Raw genomic sequence first — 17220 nt, forward strand, 5'->3', positions numbered from 1 at the left:
TTCTTCCTTTATTTTAGAACTTATTGAAATAATTATTATGTGACCTATTTGTTAGTGATGCAGTTAAAGAAGGGGGAATATGAGACTGAATTTTTATGGAAGTGAACATGACCATTCTCCAAATAACATGTATGCTATAGTGGATCCCCAAATTTTCTCTTTTAGGTGCTCCCTCCCCTTTTAAGCCCCCCTTTCATATCTTTAGACTAAATACAGTTTGAAAAGCAGTAATTGGTAAACTTTTGTTTTAAAAATTAATTGAAGTCATGGGGTGCGGGGGCAGTTCAGTTGGTTGAGCATCCAACTCTTGATTTCAGCTCAAGTCATGATCCCAGGATCATGTGATGATCAAACTGCAAATCCACGCTTAGCGTGGTGCCTGCTTGGGATTCTCTCTCCCCTTGCTCCTCTTCCCCAGGTGTGTGCTCTCTCTCTAAAATAAAGGACAAGGAAAGAAATTAATTAAAGTCAAATATAGTTGGAGGAAATGATGAGCATGAGCTTATTGGTGTGGCAAAGAGACCTGATCTATTTAGCTTTTTATTAGTGCATGCGAAGCAAAGATTATTATTAGGCTTTGTAACTACTGAACCATAGTTATATTATTCCCATTTTAGGCCCCCAGTTATTCAGACATTGACCACTGATACAGGACTGCTTGAGTTATTTGATAGATTCCTGATACCTTTAACTATCTGGACCGACATACAGCTTTAAACACAAAAGTAATTCATGTAAAGAAAGGTTCAGGGTCCAGGTAGTAAGGGAAGGAGTGATTGGGTAGCTCAGTCACTTGAACATCTGATTCTTGTTCTTTGGCTCAGTCCATGATCTCCCGGTTCATGAGTTCAAGCCCCATGTCGGGCTCTGTACTGACAGCTCAGAGCGTGCTTGGGATTCTCTCTCTACTTCCCCCTCCCCTTTCTCTCTCTTTCTCAAAATAAACAAAAAAGTCCCAGGTTGTAAGGGAAATGACTGTTTTAGCTCTTTATTTTTCAAGAAAGATAAGGTATCCAAATTAGAAACAATTCAATTAGTTTTGTGTACACATTAAAGTTACTTATTCATGACGTTCCAAAAGGGAAGCTTAACAGGATCAACAAGTTACCAGCGAGGTATAAATGCATGCAAGACATAGAGACAGACTAAGAATCAGGTTCTGTAAAAGTCTAGCCACCTGGGGCCCAGTAAATCAGAAGCATATTGTTCCATATTCCTCAGTGAGGTGTGCCTGACCATCAGAGTGCAGCCATCAAAGTATGTGACCTGCAGTTAAAATTTATATTCTATGTACTATTTTTTTCTTAAATTTTTTAAATGTTTATTTACTTTTGAGAGACAAAGCATGAGTGGGGGAGGGGCAAGGAGAGGCTGCCTGCTGAAGCAGGCTCCAGGCTCTGGAGCCCAACACGGGGCACGAACCCATGAACTGGGAGATCCTGACCTGATCCGAAGTTGGCCACTAAACTGACTGAGCCACCCATGCACCGCTCTGTGTACTATTAAGTTGAGGTGTAACTTGTCAAAAACTTCCAAATGAAAAGAAACAATACCTTTGGGAAATTGATTAATGAGGAATGCTGCTTTACTATAAAGTGTACTTGATTAAGTGTTGTTATAGTAAGTAAGAAATAAGGATGCTAGCAAGTTCAGTGTTTTTTCTTTTATCTTTAAGGTGTTGTTACCTTTGAGGGCAAAGTGTATGAACTTGTTGTTTATACTCATCACCAACTTATCTGATGTTTTTCCCAGCTGAGTCACTGTAGAATAAATAATTCCATGATTTGTCATAAATTCAGTTAACATGGGAGATGATAGAATTCTTACTCTGTTGGTTTGAAAAATTTTTGGTCCTCCCCAAATTGCATTTTTGAATGAAACTTAAAATTTACAAGGGAAGGGTTTTAATTTTAGTTTAGTTGTCTCTTATATAGCAGTGTTGAATCACTTTTCAAGTCTATTAAATTGATAAGAGTTTAAAATGAGATTACTGTTATTCATATCTAAGAATCATATATCCCCTCTTTAGTAACATACTAAAAGTGCACTGCACAGGGCTCTCTTGCTCATATTCCTTTCAAAGGTTAATTGGGAATTACTTATTTTTGAGCCACAGTAAAGTTTGCGTCATTAAGGTAAAAATTCTCAAGGGGAATCCTGAATCTGATACAGAATGTTGTATATTCTAAAGGCATTTTATATCAGGTACATAAAGTATGAGATGTTTGCATTTGTTCCCTGCACCGAATTTGTAATTTAGTTTCTAATTAGGACAGGTAAGTGTTTCCTGTAAAACTAAGACCATTTTAACGAGGGTTTTTCTTTTTCCACCTGCTACAGGGACCTTGTACACAGACAGACGGCTAGTGCAGTGGTGCAACACATGTCACTTGGGGTTTATGGATTTGGTTGTGAAGATTCACTGAATCACTTGTTGAACTATGTATGGCCCAATGTGTTTGAGACATCGCCCCATGTAATTCAAGCAGTTATGGGAGCCCTGGAGGGCCTGAGAGTTGCTATTGGACCATGTAGAATGTTACAGTATTGTTTACAGGTAAGGTTAAGATTTTTAAAGGGTTACTCCATGAAAAAAAAATAATTTAGTTGAATTAAGTCACTGTTCTTAATTATGAGTAGGCTAGTTTGTACCATATGGGAAAACAGTTGTGGGGGGAGAAGAGATTAGATTTTGTCTTAGCTTGTTGCAATTTTGTGCCTTTGTCAGGTTTTTTTCTCTTAAAGAGAAATGTTTGGAATCCCGTCTTTATGGTTTGTTGGTTAGTTGTGCTAAGGTTATATATGTTATTGAAAATTGAAATAATATAACCTTCTAATTACTCTAGGGTTTGTTTCACCCGGCCCGGAAAGTCAGAGACGTGTATTGGAAAATCTACAACTCCATCTACATTGGTTCACAGGATGCTCTCATAGCACATTACCCAAGAATCTACAATGATGATAAGAACACCTATATTCGTTATGAACTTGACTATATCTTATAACTTTATTGTTTATTTTGTGTTTAATGCACAGCTGTTTCACCTCTTAAACTTGCTTCGATTTGGTGATGTAAACTTTTAAACATTGCAGATCAGTGTAGAACTGGTCATAGAGGAAGAGCTAGAAATCCAGTAGCATGATTTTTAAATAACCCGTCTTTGTTTTTGATGTTAAACAGTAAATGCCAGTAGTGACCAAGAACACAGCGATTACACACACTATACTGGAGGGATTTCATTTTTAATTCATCTTTATGAAAATTTAGAATTCATTCCTTGTGTTTAAAGGGAATGTTTAATTGAGAAATAAACATTTGTGTACAAAATGCTAACTTGTGTGTGTTTTTTGAACATGACTTGTAAAATGCGGAACTTTGATAAAGTATTGGTTTGTGTAGAGTAAGTGGCTTAATTTTATTTTCTGTTACCTGGTTTATAGAAAGTAGTTAGCAGAATATAAACTATATAAAGTGATGGCATCTTTGTCCAATTCCATTGTTCTGTTGATAATGACATCAAGAAGAGTAGTAGCTTTGGGGGTGTTCACCTCAAACTAGCACAACTGTTCTATCACCATAGAGAATATAGCATCTTTGCTAACCTGTATTGAGTAATAATATTTTGCACTTACATAGCGCCTTTCATCTCTTGATTTCTCAAAATGCTTTATGAACATGTTTAGGAGAAATGATTTAAGTCATATCTAACTCTTGAGTCTGTGTTTAGAAAGTGGGTAAGGTATCTACTTTGAAACTGCTTTCTACTTAAGTATTGCTAATAGAATAAGACAATCTTTGGGCTCTTTCCCATGTCATAAGCCAGTACTCAACAATGTATTCAGTAAATACTTGTTGAACACTTACTGTATACCAGCCACTGTGCTTAGTGTAGGGGATGCAAAGGTGCTTTTGACCTGCCCCTTGCCCTTAAGAAATGCAGTATAATGGAAAAGGGGAGACACATCTAGTTGCGTATTACGTACTGTGTGTTATTACACAACTGCAGCAGCTAAAATGTCTAGGTTTGCTTAGATCTATAGATGTTAAGCATAAGTTGGAACACCATTTAATTTTAGAGGAACTAAGCATTAAGGTAGTGCTTACCATATTTTGGCAACTACTTTAAATATATTTTCAGCTTTTCCCAGAAATCCGACCAAAAATTTCTTCATTTTAGTACTTTGACTACCCATAGCAGTTTTGCCTCCTTATTTTAGTACTTTGGTGAACTCGAATGGGAAATGAGATTCTACAGCAGAGTAAGCATGGGATGGCTCTGCTACTGTAAGTAAAACTGTTACACTGTGACTAAGGAGTTTGTGCCTCCAACTGTTAACACTTAGTGCTTCCTGTGTTGGAGGCTTACATGACAGTTTGTAATTGGCTGACTTTTACAAAATGAATACTGAGCAGTAAAGGACTCTTCAGGCAGAAATTGTAACTCCTTATTGTTCCTTGTGTAATATTGTGACAACATGTCAGGGTGTCCTAGAACACAATTTTCCAGATCATCTTTTTATTCTTTGAAGTTTTTGTAACAGTAGCCCCCATTATAACTTTACATCTTACTATTCCTTGTAGTTTATGTCAAATGACCTTCAGTAATTTCTAATCATGAAAATTGCAGAAAATGGTTTCGAAGCCAGAATTTGGTTTTAAACTGGTCTTGGAAAAATTTAGTTATATTTTCACCTCAAGAAGTTGGGTAACTTCAATTTTCTTGGGCCCTTCCTGTTTATGGAAAACATATCTGCTTTGTAATGGCAAAATGGAGCAAAAGAGACCGCTTTATATGACTTTTACTGATGCAAATCATTTGAAGGCAGGTGAGGGAAATACAGCTATGACCTTAAAGGATGGGACCAAATAGAGGCTCATAGGTGTTTGGATAATTTTATACGCTTCTTGAATAAGGAAAGCATTTTGTGATATATTCATGTGAAAGACGCTATGTGAAGTTTTAACTCGTTCAAAGACTTTCTCACTTTCTTTTGGTGTTTCTTAAAGCCAAACTTAAGCAGGAAGAAAATGTTCTTAAGGGATGACAGTGGGTGGGTTTTTCTGTGGGCTTTTGTTGGTTTTTCTGTGGGCCCTCTAATGGAATTGATCTCTTTGGCTGTTCAATTTTTTCATATTGTATTTTTAAAATTTGTTGTACGGTGCCCTGTGAGCATCAAGTACCACCAGATGAATAAAACTTATTATATCTAAAGTCTTAGACCAGTTTTTAATCTTAGTTGACTATCGTTGTTGCACTACAGTGTTGTGGTTGTGCCATTTAAATAATATTGCTCTTTGGGTGGTTTTCCAGAAAAGGGAACTTCATAATGAAAAATCAAGAACTTTTTCTTTAAATTAAGAAACTGAAAACAATAGTGCCGCCCTATCTATGGGTTTAATTGCTTGACTCTTTGGTTTCTAGTGCTTCTTAAATCCCTTAGGTTAAAGGAAATAGAAACTACAGCTATTACAATTTTTCAGTTTTGGCATACTGACATTTTCGGTCAGGTAACCTTTTCATTGTAGGGATCCTGTCCTGACAGATGCCAGTAGCACCCACCCCAGTTGTGACAACTAAAAATGCCTCCAGATCATGCCTCGTGTCCCTTGCAGGGCAAGATTTCCCTAGGTTGAGAACCATTCAGACTTGTTTAAACAGGATTCATGTGATAAACTTAAAGCATGATGTATAAAACATTTTCATTTTGGGCAGCATTTGCCTAGGAAGTGACTAGAAATACTATTTCACAAATACTTAAACACCTACCTTGGGTTAAGTGCCACACCGGTGTTGGGGAAAGCAAGATGAAAGAAAGCATGTAAGATGCCAACTGACCTCAGGTCCTCAGAGCAGCTTGTGGCCCAGGTGGAGCCAAGTGTGGAGTGCAGGGGCAAGAGTGCCCAGTGGCTCAGTGTTCTACTTGGAATGCAGTTGTTCAAGGCCCAGCTTGTCACCTGTTGGGAGGAAGAGGCCAGGCAGGGAATGGAGACTTTCCCCTTTTTAAAAGAGATACGGATATGAAGCCATAGATTTTAAGGTGATTTGATAGAGAATTTAGGTTTGCAAGGCAGTCAAGGTTTATAGGCAGGAGGGAGTAAGTAAACTATAGGGAGTGTAGGTCAGCGACATTTCTAGTGTTCATTCTAGAAAAACTAAGTTAAAAATTCTTAATAGTTTATTTTATAATCTAAAGAGACCATGAAAGGATATGCTTATGTATCGTGTTGGACGTAAGCTTTTTTTTTTTTTTTTTTAATGGCCTAATACATTTTTTTTTGGAAGGAGATTTGTAATAAGTTAGTGAATGAGAAACTGAAGGAGATCTATAGTCTGAAGTCTTACCCTGGAATACGTTTGTCCTGGGCCAGAAACTCACAAATAGGAAAAATTGTTCATTGTTTCTGTGTCTAACTGTGCTCTAAACTTTAAAATTTCAAATATTGAGAAAAGTTGGAAGAGTGGTACAATGAACACCCGTCAGTGTATCCTCCACCGAAATCCAGCAATTAAAATTTTGCTAAATCACTCTATTTTTTTAAATAGTGTATTTTTTAGGAAAGTTTTCTGTTAGTGTTACTATGGAAAAATTTGGAACTATAAAAAAAAGGGGGCTGATGAACAAGAGAAAACAGATAACTGAGTTTCTTGTGGAAAGAGGTGGAAGTCAGGACGCAGATGGATTTTCTTGGACAGGAAGAGAACATCTTTCCCTGAGTCCATAAAGAAGACAGTATGGTGGAATGTAGTCATGAATTGCCCAGGGCCTATCAAAGCAAAATTTAAACAGTTTTACTGCTACTTCACAAACAATTAGACCTCAATGAGGAAAATGAAACTTGAATAAAAAATTCAAAACACTTGAAAACCTGGTGACGTTTAGCCACTGGTACCTATAGTAGGTTACATATATAATATGCAAGTGCATACTCAGCATAATTTTGATCACCAAATGTGATTACACATTTGGGAGGAAAATCAGCTAGCACTAACAGGATCACCAAGGAAGAACTGTTCATGTGCTTAAATACCTAGGGCATCACTACTCAAAAGTGCAGTTTGGAGATCAGCAGCATGGTGTCACTTGGGAGTTTAGGCTTCACCACAAACCCACTGAATGAGCATCTACATTTTAGTAAGATCCTCAGGTGATTTATACATTCATTTAAGTTTAAGAAGTGATCGTCTAGGAGACCCCTCCACTCCCAATGTAGTAAGGATATGGTTAATAAGAGAGATAGAAATACCTATTGAGGTATGGAAGTAAGTGGGCCTAATGACACACAAGAGGTGGTCAGGATACTCTCAGGATGGTACATTACTGAAACCTAGGTGAAATCAAAAGGGAAGGAACAAAAGGAGAAATTTTGTTTTTGTGTAAAATCAATTGCTTTTTAAAACAATAAGCCTGTGCTGAGGACTAAAAACTTGTGTCCCCCAAGACTCATATGTTGAAACTAATCCCTAATGGGATGGCATTAGGAGATGGAACCTTTGGGAAGTGATTAGGTCCTAGGGTTGGAGCCCTTGTGAATGGGATTGGTGCCCTCATAAGAGATGTGAGAGCTGACGCTTTCTCTCTACCCTCTGCCTTGTCAGGAAAAGATGGCCACCTGTAAACCAGGAAGCAGGCAGGCCTGCCCTCACCAGACACTGGATCTTGCTGGCTCCTTGATCTTGGACTTCTCAGGCTCCAAAACTGTGAGGAATGTTTGTTTAAGCCGCCCAGTCTATGGTGTCTGTTACATTCTGCTATAGCAACCTGAACTAAGGCTGGTTAGGTCAATGCAGTTAACAAATGTATATCCACATTGCTTCTCCTCCTACTGACTAGTTGACACTGGTTGGAGAACTGTGGACCGAAGAGATGGAGGTCATTCTCTAGCGGCCTGTATGAGCTAGGCCAGAGCCACAGGGCTTATTAATAATCTTCTCCCTGGGGGCACCTGGGTGGCTCAGTTTGTTGAGCGTCCAACTCTCGATTTCGGCTTGGGTCATGATCTCACAGGGTGTGGGTTTGAGCCCCACGTCAGGCTCTGCGCTGACAGCGTGGAGCCTGCTTGGGATTTCTCTCTCCCTCTCTCTGTGCCCCTCCCCCTGCTCGCACTCTTTCTCCCTCTCAAAATAAGTAAATAAAAAAAAAAAAGAATCCTCTCCCTGCCTTTACCATGTCCCAAGGGAGGAAGAGAACAAGGAGTCAACAAAGTATAGGCTTACCAGTTGGCTCTGGAGTTTGTCATATCCAAGTTATAAATCCAAGTCCTGGATTCACACTTAGTGACTTTGTGACCTTGGGCAAGTTATTTGACTTCTGTCTGCTTCAGTTTCCTAATTTGTAGAAGAGGGATAATGACACCTATTTTAATAATTGGTGGTCCTTGTGAAGATTAACTGAGATAATGCCTCTAAGGCAAAATGCTTAAGCATAGTGCTTAATAAATGCTGTTGATATATTGTTTTTATTATCATGAGGGAAGAGAGCTCGGTTGTGATTGCTGAAATCAGAGAGATTGGTAGGTGGCTTGAGAAGAAATACTTTGGAAACAAACTCTTGAAGACATAAGAGAAGAAACTCATCAAGGATATAAGAGTGCCTGATAGTATTGCAGGGTATTCTCTAGTATTGCTTAACAGCCCAGGTAGATGGAGAAGGTACTGGGTTGGATTGGTCTGCAGGTGCAGCAGAAGTGAGAGGATTAGGGGGTTGGCCTGACTGCAGTTGAAGTCTTGAAAGTACAGATTTGCTGTTCAAATCTTCAAATTATTTGAGAAAGAACTGGTATCACTCAGCAGTTAGAAGAACACTCTTCAAATTTTATTTCTCTGGAGATAGGTGCATGATTCTGCCTCAACTACTTTCATGAGATATGCAGCCCAACATATTTTTATTTTCTTATGGGCAGTTTTACATTTTTGTCACATTCAATAATCTTGAACAAATGGCCTATTTGGCTTTTGAGTTTATGAAATCATACCTTTAAGGGGATTTGAGAAATGTATTCTCAAGTGTATAAACAGTATCTGCAACTTAAGTCACAAGGACTTTAGTGGTTGATTTGTTTGTTTGACATTTATCTATTTACTAAGTTCCAACTATTACTAAACCAGCTGCTATAAGTACAGTTGAAAAGGTCTTTCCCTGAAAGATAGTGGAGAAAATGTCTAAGTAACATTAATAGAGGAGATAATGCCAAAAGAAAGCTGCAGGTCAAGTTCTCAGTGAGTTCAGAGGACAGAGTTTCCTTCATGTTGGAGAAGGAGGAGAGTGTGTGGTTAGGAGGGAGCTTGAGGAAGGCGCATTTGAATTTAATTTTTGAGGAAAAGTTAGAGTTCAATGGTGTTGCAAGGGAAGGATGAAGAACATTGACAAAGTAGCGGAAGCTTGGGTTGTGTCTAAGAAAGTGTGGGTGGGTGGGGAGCCCTAGGGATAGTAAATGGTGGAAGATTGGATGTAGCCTCAAGAAAAGAGGTCCAAGTACGTGGTGTGTCTGTTCATATCGGAATCTCCACCACTAAGAAAAGTTCCACCCTTACTTGGAACCCAATACACCTTTATTGAACAAATGAATGAATGAAATATATATTGGCTTCAGTTTATGGAAAGCTTCCAAGGCCATTCTTTAAACTTTATAGGCATTGAGTAATCACTAATATTTCAGCATTCATTTATTCCATAAATATTTATTGAAGTTTTTAAAGTAGGGAAATATGAATTGAATCATGGTATGGGGAGATTAATATCCCTAGGTTCATTTCCTTGATCCAAAGCATAGGTTTATATAAGGAGCTTATCCAGCAAGTGTTCTCAGGGCAGAATTAGTTCAAAGAAGACCCTTAGGCTGATTAAATCATTCCCCCCACCCAACACACTTCTTTTCCCTCCTTCGCTGTGACACTGTGGTTTTTGGTCATTGCCTCAACACTAGCCCACCACTGCAGAATATGGGCCAATTGTGGAAGGAATCAATACCAAGCTGGCTTTGTGTTCTTCAAATTACTTGCTTGTTAGCTTCTTTCCCTAGAAGTCTAATACTTTGGGGGCTCTGGAGGGTGTTAGAAAAATGATTATTTTATGTCACAAAGAGATCTAGAATATTCTGAATATGTCCCGGGGGAAATGGTAAATAGCAAACCTTCCAAAGATCATGGCTAATTTGACTTGCAGACCGAGAGTCTTCCTGGACATTTTCCACACGAAGTGTTGGGATGGATGAGCTGTCAGTGTTGTTCTTGGAGTGTGGCACTACAGCTCTCTGGCCAGCCACCCCACGAGATCATGTGTACATGTCATAACAAGGTAAGGAAACAGAAGCGGTTAATGCTCTGCAAATGCCAATGATATTTCTCTGTCTCCATCTGAAATTATACATGGATCCTACTTTTAATATTTCTCTTAGAGGAAAAAAAATCCTCTTTTTGCTCTAATAAGGAAAAGAAGTTTGTAATTAGATGCTAATTATATCATTCATCTCTGTTCAAGAAGTGTTATTAATGGAGGTCAAGTTATTTTAGTCCTTTAGATGCAGTTACTGAGTTCAGTCCTCAGCAATTTACCATGGCATACCTGAATTCTCTCTGTCCACTCAAGGGTTTCAAGCAACTGGGACTTCTAGGGGAAAAAACAGTGGCCTGAAAAGGGATGGATGCTAGCTGATTATTACTTAATATTACCTTGTATAAAAACTAAAAGGGCACAGGGGCACCTGGGTGGCTCAGTCAGTTGACCATCTGACTGTTGATTTCAGCTCAGGTCATGATCCCAGGGTCGTGGAATTTAGCCCCACACTGGGCTCTGTGCTGAGCGTAGAGCCTGCTTAAGGTATTCTCTCTCTCTCTCTCTGTCTCTCTCTCTCTCTCTCTCTCTGTCTCTCTCTCTCTTTTCCTCCCTCCCTCCCTCTCCCTCTCTCTCTCTCCCCTTCTCTTCCTCCCCCTCTGCCCCTTTTCCCTGCTCACACTCTCTCTCCTTCTCTAAAATAAAAATACATACATATATACATAAAAGGGCACGAAGACAAACCCTCTTTGAATGCAGTGCTGTTTTCTTGTGTGCTGAAATTTTTGTCTTGCTAGTTTTAACAAGAATCACTTGATTAACAGGGACCTAGCAGAGAGAAGACAATTGGAATCATTCCTGACTTTGGCAAGATCCTAAAACTGTGAGGTATGGGCAAATAAAGAATGTTGCCATGATTAGAACCTTGGTGTTCAAAAAGAAAAATTATGAAGCCTATATTCTTCAATGAGCAACTTAACAATGACTTACATTTGATTAGTGCTTTATAATTTCCAAAACACTTTAGCATCTATTTGCTCGTTTGTTCCTCACAACAACCTTATGAGGTAGATTTATTGTGCCCATTGTACAGAGGAGAAAATTTAGGCTCAGTGAGGTTAAGTGGCAGTGTCATTATGTGAATCATGGCTGGTCTGACTCCAAGCTGATGCTCTTTCTACTGATGCATCTGTTCAGTGTTATTTTTAACTATTGAAGTAAGTTTTGATCTTGTTGTTCAGCACTAACGAGAAATACAGTATGTCGTAATTTTTTTGTTTTTGGAGGGGTGTCATTTTCTTACCAAAATCCTTTAGGACTGATAAAGTCAAAGAAGTCACTAGGAGATCAGGAGAATGGAAAACCTTATTATAGAGTATAGAACTAAATGCATATTTAATATTTGATAGAGGATGAACTAAAAGGAAAGAAAAAAATAATGGAAAACTTTGCCAAAAGGCTGTCCAAAGGGAAAACATATGACTCATTGAAAGATGAAGCACTACATGGAAATGAGCTAAATAATGGAGGTCTGTAAATGATTAATGCCTTGGTGCGTGTGTATTCCGACAAAGACAAAAAAGGCCTTCGTGAAGTGAAGCAATATGCCCAGCACTGAGGGAAAGTAGGGGAAATGAGCACTAAGTTTTAAGGATCTCCCACAGGTTGAATTTTCAAATGCCATGGATGATCACTGGGTTTCTTTTCACTTGGTATTTCTTTCTATTGTCTTGTGAACAGCAGCTCTGATGATGTGCAAATCTTTATGGACTAATTGATGGCTCCCTTTCCCCATTCGGGTCTTAAGATAGCTAAGTTGAGTCCTAAGTTAGCTAGCAAAACATTTTATCTTTTGTGAATGGAATGCATGCAGAACACAGGGCAATGGCTGGCATCTTAGGATTTCCTGCTCAAATGGCCACCTCAGGAATTCCATTTGCTCTCCTTTGTCTTGACCTGGCCCAGCTACACTCTCAGGCAGTGAGATGAAGCGACTCCCGGCCAGCTGTTGTTCAGCACAGGAGGCGGCAACTGGGCTGCTGAGATTAAGCTCGGCACACAGTTCAGTTCCCCTCTTGCTGGGGCCTGAACTTGCCACTCTCTTCTGGGCCTCCCTGCCCTGGCACATACGGTTGCTGCTATCTGGTAAAGGCCTTTACTTCCTTCTTCATTCGGCTGGATCCTGCTCTTTGGGAATGGGCCCCTTTTACTTCATTTGGAACCCACTGGTTAAGGTGCTGCATTGATGTGCTCCCCAGCACCTGGTGCCCACACGCCCCTTCTCGCTCTGTGTGAAAGTTGTCCGTTTGCTCATGTGTCTTCCCCAGTGGTCTGTGAATGGCGTGAGCCCATGGATGGGGCCCAACACTTGTCTGCTGCTCAGTGCACGCGTGCCGAGGAACTCAGTGAGTGACAGCCCTCTTGAATTATTTCAGACAGTTGTATGAAGGCAGGCACATTTCTAAACAAATAATTCTTTGGTATTAATTCACAAGATGTGAGAATATCCTGTGTCATGTGATTGAGGAAATCATCGCTATTCTATGAAAAGCTTCGTTTAAAAAAATTCTATTTCCTGTAACATTCTTAGCTTCTGACAGGGGGCAGCAGAGCCCATGAAAACAAAAGTTGGCTGCTTTTACCTGGTGGTTTGCAAAACTTTGGAGCCAGACCTTTAACAATATTCAGCAAAAACCAGCCCTTGATATTTGATAAATCTCGCTGTTGAATTAAGACTTTAAGGTAAAGGCTAGCTTTTATTATTTCAGTATGCTTTGAAGGCACTACAAAGTATTTACTGGGTTTTTTTTTAAGGGAAAACTGTTGATTATTTTTTAATGCAAATAACCATATCCCTCACTTTATTACTAAGTAGGAAAAATTCACTCTTCTTCCTATGTGTTTCTCCTTTACTACTTACATAGAACTTACTTCAGACACCTCCGATCACCAAATGTGTATGGGTTTTTCCCCCACCAAGCAATTCTCTGTGACACCAGCTAGATGTCCTATAATTCAGTTCATTTCTGACACTACCTACCATGAATTAGCATAGATCCCACAGGTTAAGGATTCAGTCTCACAAGACATGCCCCTCTTTATTATTTTATTTTATTTTATTTTATTTTATTTTATTTTATTTTATATTATTAAAATTTTTTTTTTCAATGTTTATTTACTTTTGAGAGACAGAGAACATGAGCAGGGGAGGGGCAGAGGGAGACGGAGACACAGAATCCAAACCAGGCTCCAGGCTCTGAGCTTCAGCAGAGAGCCTGATGCGGGGCTTGAACTCACAGACCGTGGGATGGTGACCTGAGCCGAAGTTGGACGCTCAACCGACTGAGCCACCCAGGCGCCCCTAGACATACCCCTCTTTAGATGCCAGATTCAAGTCCCACATTGTTGCTGTATTTCTGACCTATTGGCTATAAATCAAGGTTCCCACAAACCCCTCCTTGGGTTCAATAATTTGCTAATGTGGCTTACAGAACTCAGGGAAATACTTACATCTACTGGTTTATGTATTTATATTTTTTAATGTTTTTATTTTTATTTTTGAGAGAGAGAGAGAGACAGCATGTAAGTGAGGGAGGGACAGAGAGAGAGGGAGACACAGAATCTGAAGCAGGCTCCAGGCTCTGAGCTGTCAGCAGAGAGCCTGATGTGGGGCTTGAACTCACAGACCGTGGGATCGTGACCTGAGCCGAAGTCAGATGCTTAGCCGACTGAGCCACTCAGGTGCCCCCATCTACTGATTTATTATAAAAGGGTGTGATAAAGGATACAGATGAACATCCAGATGGAAGAGATGCAAGGGGCAAGATATGTGGGAAGGGACATGAAGCTTCTGTACCTGCTCCCAGAGCATCACTCTCCCGGCACCTCCACATGTTCACCAACCTGGAAGCTCCCCAAGCCCCATGCCTTTGGGATTTTCATGGAGGTTTCATCATCCATGGAACCATGATCAATCATTAACTCCATTTGTGGCCCCTCTCCGCTTCCTGGAGGATAGGGAATGGGGCTGAAATTACATATCCAATCATGGCTTGGTCTTTCTAATGACCAGTCCCTATTTAGGAGCCCAACAAACATTGCATCGTTAGAACAAAAGATGCTCCTATCACCCAGGAAATGCCAAGGGATAAAAGAACTGTGTGCCAGGAACTAGAGTCAAAGACCAAATATTACAGCAAAAGATGTTCCTAGTGCTTTTATCACTTAGGAAACTACTAGAGTTTTAGGAGTTCTGTGCCAGGAACAAGGGGCAAAGGCCTATATATATTTTTTCCATTATTTCACAATTACAAGATCTTAAAAATGGTGGATGCTTATTTTTTGCCAGTGACTTATAAAATGATTCTAAGGCATGAGACCTTTCCAGTTGGTATTAGGGAGAATGTCAAGATTTGTAAATTATTACCAGATGCTGGGGCTACCCTTCCCTTACCCCAACTTGGGGAAAAAAAGACATAAAGTAAATAAGAAAAAACACAAAATAATGAAAGCAACTGAGATAATAAATACAGCAAATGATCAGAACCAAAATTGTCCCTCCCCTACTCATCATGACATGAGTCCTTGGGTGCCAGTCCCATGCCTCTTACACCTTTCTGTCTAGTAACCATTGCATGGCCTGGCATGTGGCAGGCAGGCACTCAGCAAACGTGTGGTATTAAACAAACACTCTGGGCTGATCATATGTAACTTCTCCACCGGAGTTCCTGAGTTGTATATCACATTTAGTTGTCTCAGAGATACATAGGGGTGAGGAATTTCACTCCGAAACATGATCACCATGGGCATGTACTATCCCGGGTCTAATTTTAGGGACTCTGTTAATATGTCTTCCTTCCTTCCTTCCTTCCTTCCTTCCTTCCTTCCTTCCTTCCTTATTTTTTTTTTAAAGCTTATTTATTTATTTTGAAAGAGAGAGAGAGCATACATGCAAATGGGAAAGGGGCAGAGAGAGAAGGAGAGAGGCTTCGCACTGTCTGTACAGAAGCCCCACTCGGGTTGATCTCATGAATTGTGAGATCATAACCTGAGCCAAAATCAAGAGTTGGACATTTAACCTACTGAACTACACAGGCACCCCTTTCTTTCTTGTTTTTTATTATTAACAGTCAATTAATTCATTTTAAATAATTTCTGTGTCCAACATGGGGCTCAACTTACAACCCTGAGATCAAGAGTCACATGCGTTACAGACTGAGCCAGCCAGGCGCCCCAATGTGTCATTATTTAAAATGATGCAAAGAGCAGCGGAAAGAAAAGGGGCAAGATTCCATGTGGTTGCCTGGTGGGTTTGCACAGGTAAGAAACATGCAGGTGAGCTGGGTCTGGTTGACAGAAATTTGTCCCACAGCCACATAGACTGCTTGAAACCAGGAATACAGAAGAAGTTGGCAGGGCATCCTAAAGTCCTCTGATGCCCTTCTCCCTCTAGAAATCTCTCTAGTCTAGAAATCCTATAGCGGTTCAGCTCTAATTTTCTCTTGTCTCTCTTTCTAGCAGTGCTGCAGTATCTTCAACACTGGGCTTTCCATTTTCCATCTTTTTATTGCATTGATGGTTAGACCTTTGTCCCCCTTTCCTGTCTGTTAGTTCTCTTCATAATTCTCAGAGGCAGATTTCAAAACTGGGTTCTTGCCAATTAGTAAGACACTGACCATTTCTTTCTTTCTTTTTTCTTAAGTTTATTTATTTATTTTGAGAGAGAGAGAGCGGGGTGGGGGGCAGAAAGAGAGAGGAAGAGAGGGAGAATCCTAAGCAGGCTCCACGTTGGAGTCCAACACAGGACTCCACTCATCCCATGAACTGTGAGATCATGACCTGAGCTGAAACCAAGAGTCAGATGCTTAACTGATTGAACCACCCAGGCATCCCTGACCGTTTCTTTTATTTTTATATTTATTTATTTATTTATTTATTTATTTAATGTTTATTTATTTTTGAGACAGAGAGAGACAGAGCATGAGCAGGGAAGGGGCAGAAAGAGAGGGAGACACAGAATGTGAAGCAGGCTCCAGGCTCCGAGCTGTCAGCACAGAGCCCGACGCAGGGCTCGAACTCACGGACTGCGAGATCATGACCTGAGCCGAAGTTGGATGCCCAACCGACTGAGCCACCCAGGCGCCCCTGACCGTTTCTTTTAATAATAGCTCAGAGCCTCTTACACTGACTTCACCTTTTTTTTTTTTTTTTTTTTTTTTGCATAGCAGCTTTACGTGATTCATCCTGTTTGTAGAGACAGGGATTCTCTTAATGGACAAGACACGTATTAAGGAGTCTCTCCTAGCAGATGAGTTACATGAGACTCAGAGAGGGGATGTTCTGAGCCTGTTTGTCACCTAGACTGTTTGGTAGGACTAGGATGAGAATCCCTTTATCCAGACTCCTGTGGAGCAGTTCTTGATGCTTACTCCTCAGCGGGGCCCGGTTTAGCAGTAGGATGGGGAGATCCTGAAATATGGGATCAAGGGAAGTATGCACGTTTGGGCTTAGTACAGTGCCTGGCTCAGTGCTGTATTCAATATGTGGCACAATGCCGTCGTGGGGATTATGAGGTGTCCCAGCCATGGGATTAGTAGAGATCATGGAGGATACTCACAGAAAGGAATTTGGATGGAGGCATAACCAAGAAGGTGAAGCTCAGGCAGATGGTCTTCCAGGAGCACAGAACACTTTGGGGTGTCTTTTACCAGGCCGGGATTTATGTGCTTTATATTATTAAGTTGCCACAACAGCCTTGGAAGTAGGTATCTTTATGCCCATTTCTTACTGTCCCGAGTCACAGGACAATCGAGTAATTTCTAGGCTAGCTGAATTGAAAACCTCTTAGGACACCATCCACGTGAAGCACCCTGTGAGTGAAGCCCCCTAGAATGATGCGGTGGCACACAGCTCTCATGAAGCAGAGTCCAGATTCACACCTAGGCTGCT

The 17220-nt window shown here is 40.2% G+C and overlaps 1 protein-coding gene across 2 annotated transcripts in view; it reads left to right on the forward strand.

The window, feature by feature from the left end:
* The window catches only part of SF3B1 (splicing factor 3b subunit 1), a 57960-nt gene extending 54626 nt beyond the window's left edge, over positions 1 to 3334 (forward strand). For both annotated transcript variants that reach the window (XM_019428347.2, XM_019428348.2), the window contains 2 exons: positions 2341 to 2557; positions 2847 to 3334. In XM_019428347.2, the coding sequence (XP_019283892.1) occupies positions 2341 to 2557; positions 2847 to 3005 (376 nt within the window). In that variant the 3' untranslated portion in view covers positions 3006 to 3334. The remainder of the gene's footprint in view (positions 1 to 2340; positions 2558 to 2846) is intronic.
* Positions 3335 to 17220: the final 13886 nt, after the last annotated feature.

Source organism: Panthera pardus, unplaced genomic scaffold (assembly GCF_024362965.1).
Source record: "Panthera pardus isolate Hobbes unplaced genomic scaffold, ASM2436296v1 HiC_scaffold_10, whole genome shotgun sequence".
Lineage (NCBI taxonomy): Eukaryota > Metazoa > Chordata > Mammalia > Carnivora > Felidae > Panthera > Panthera pardus.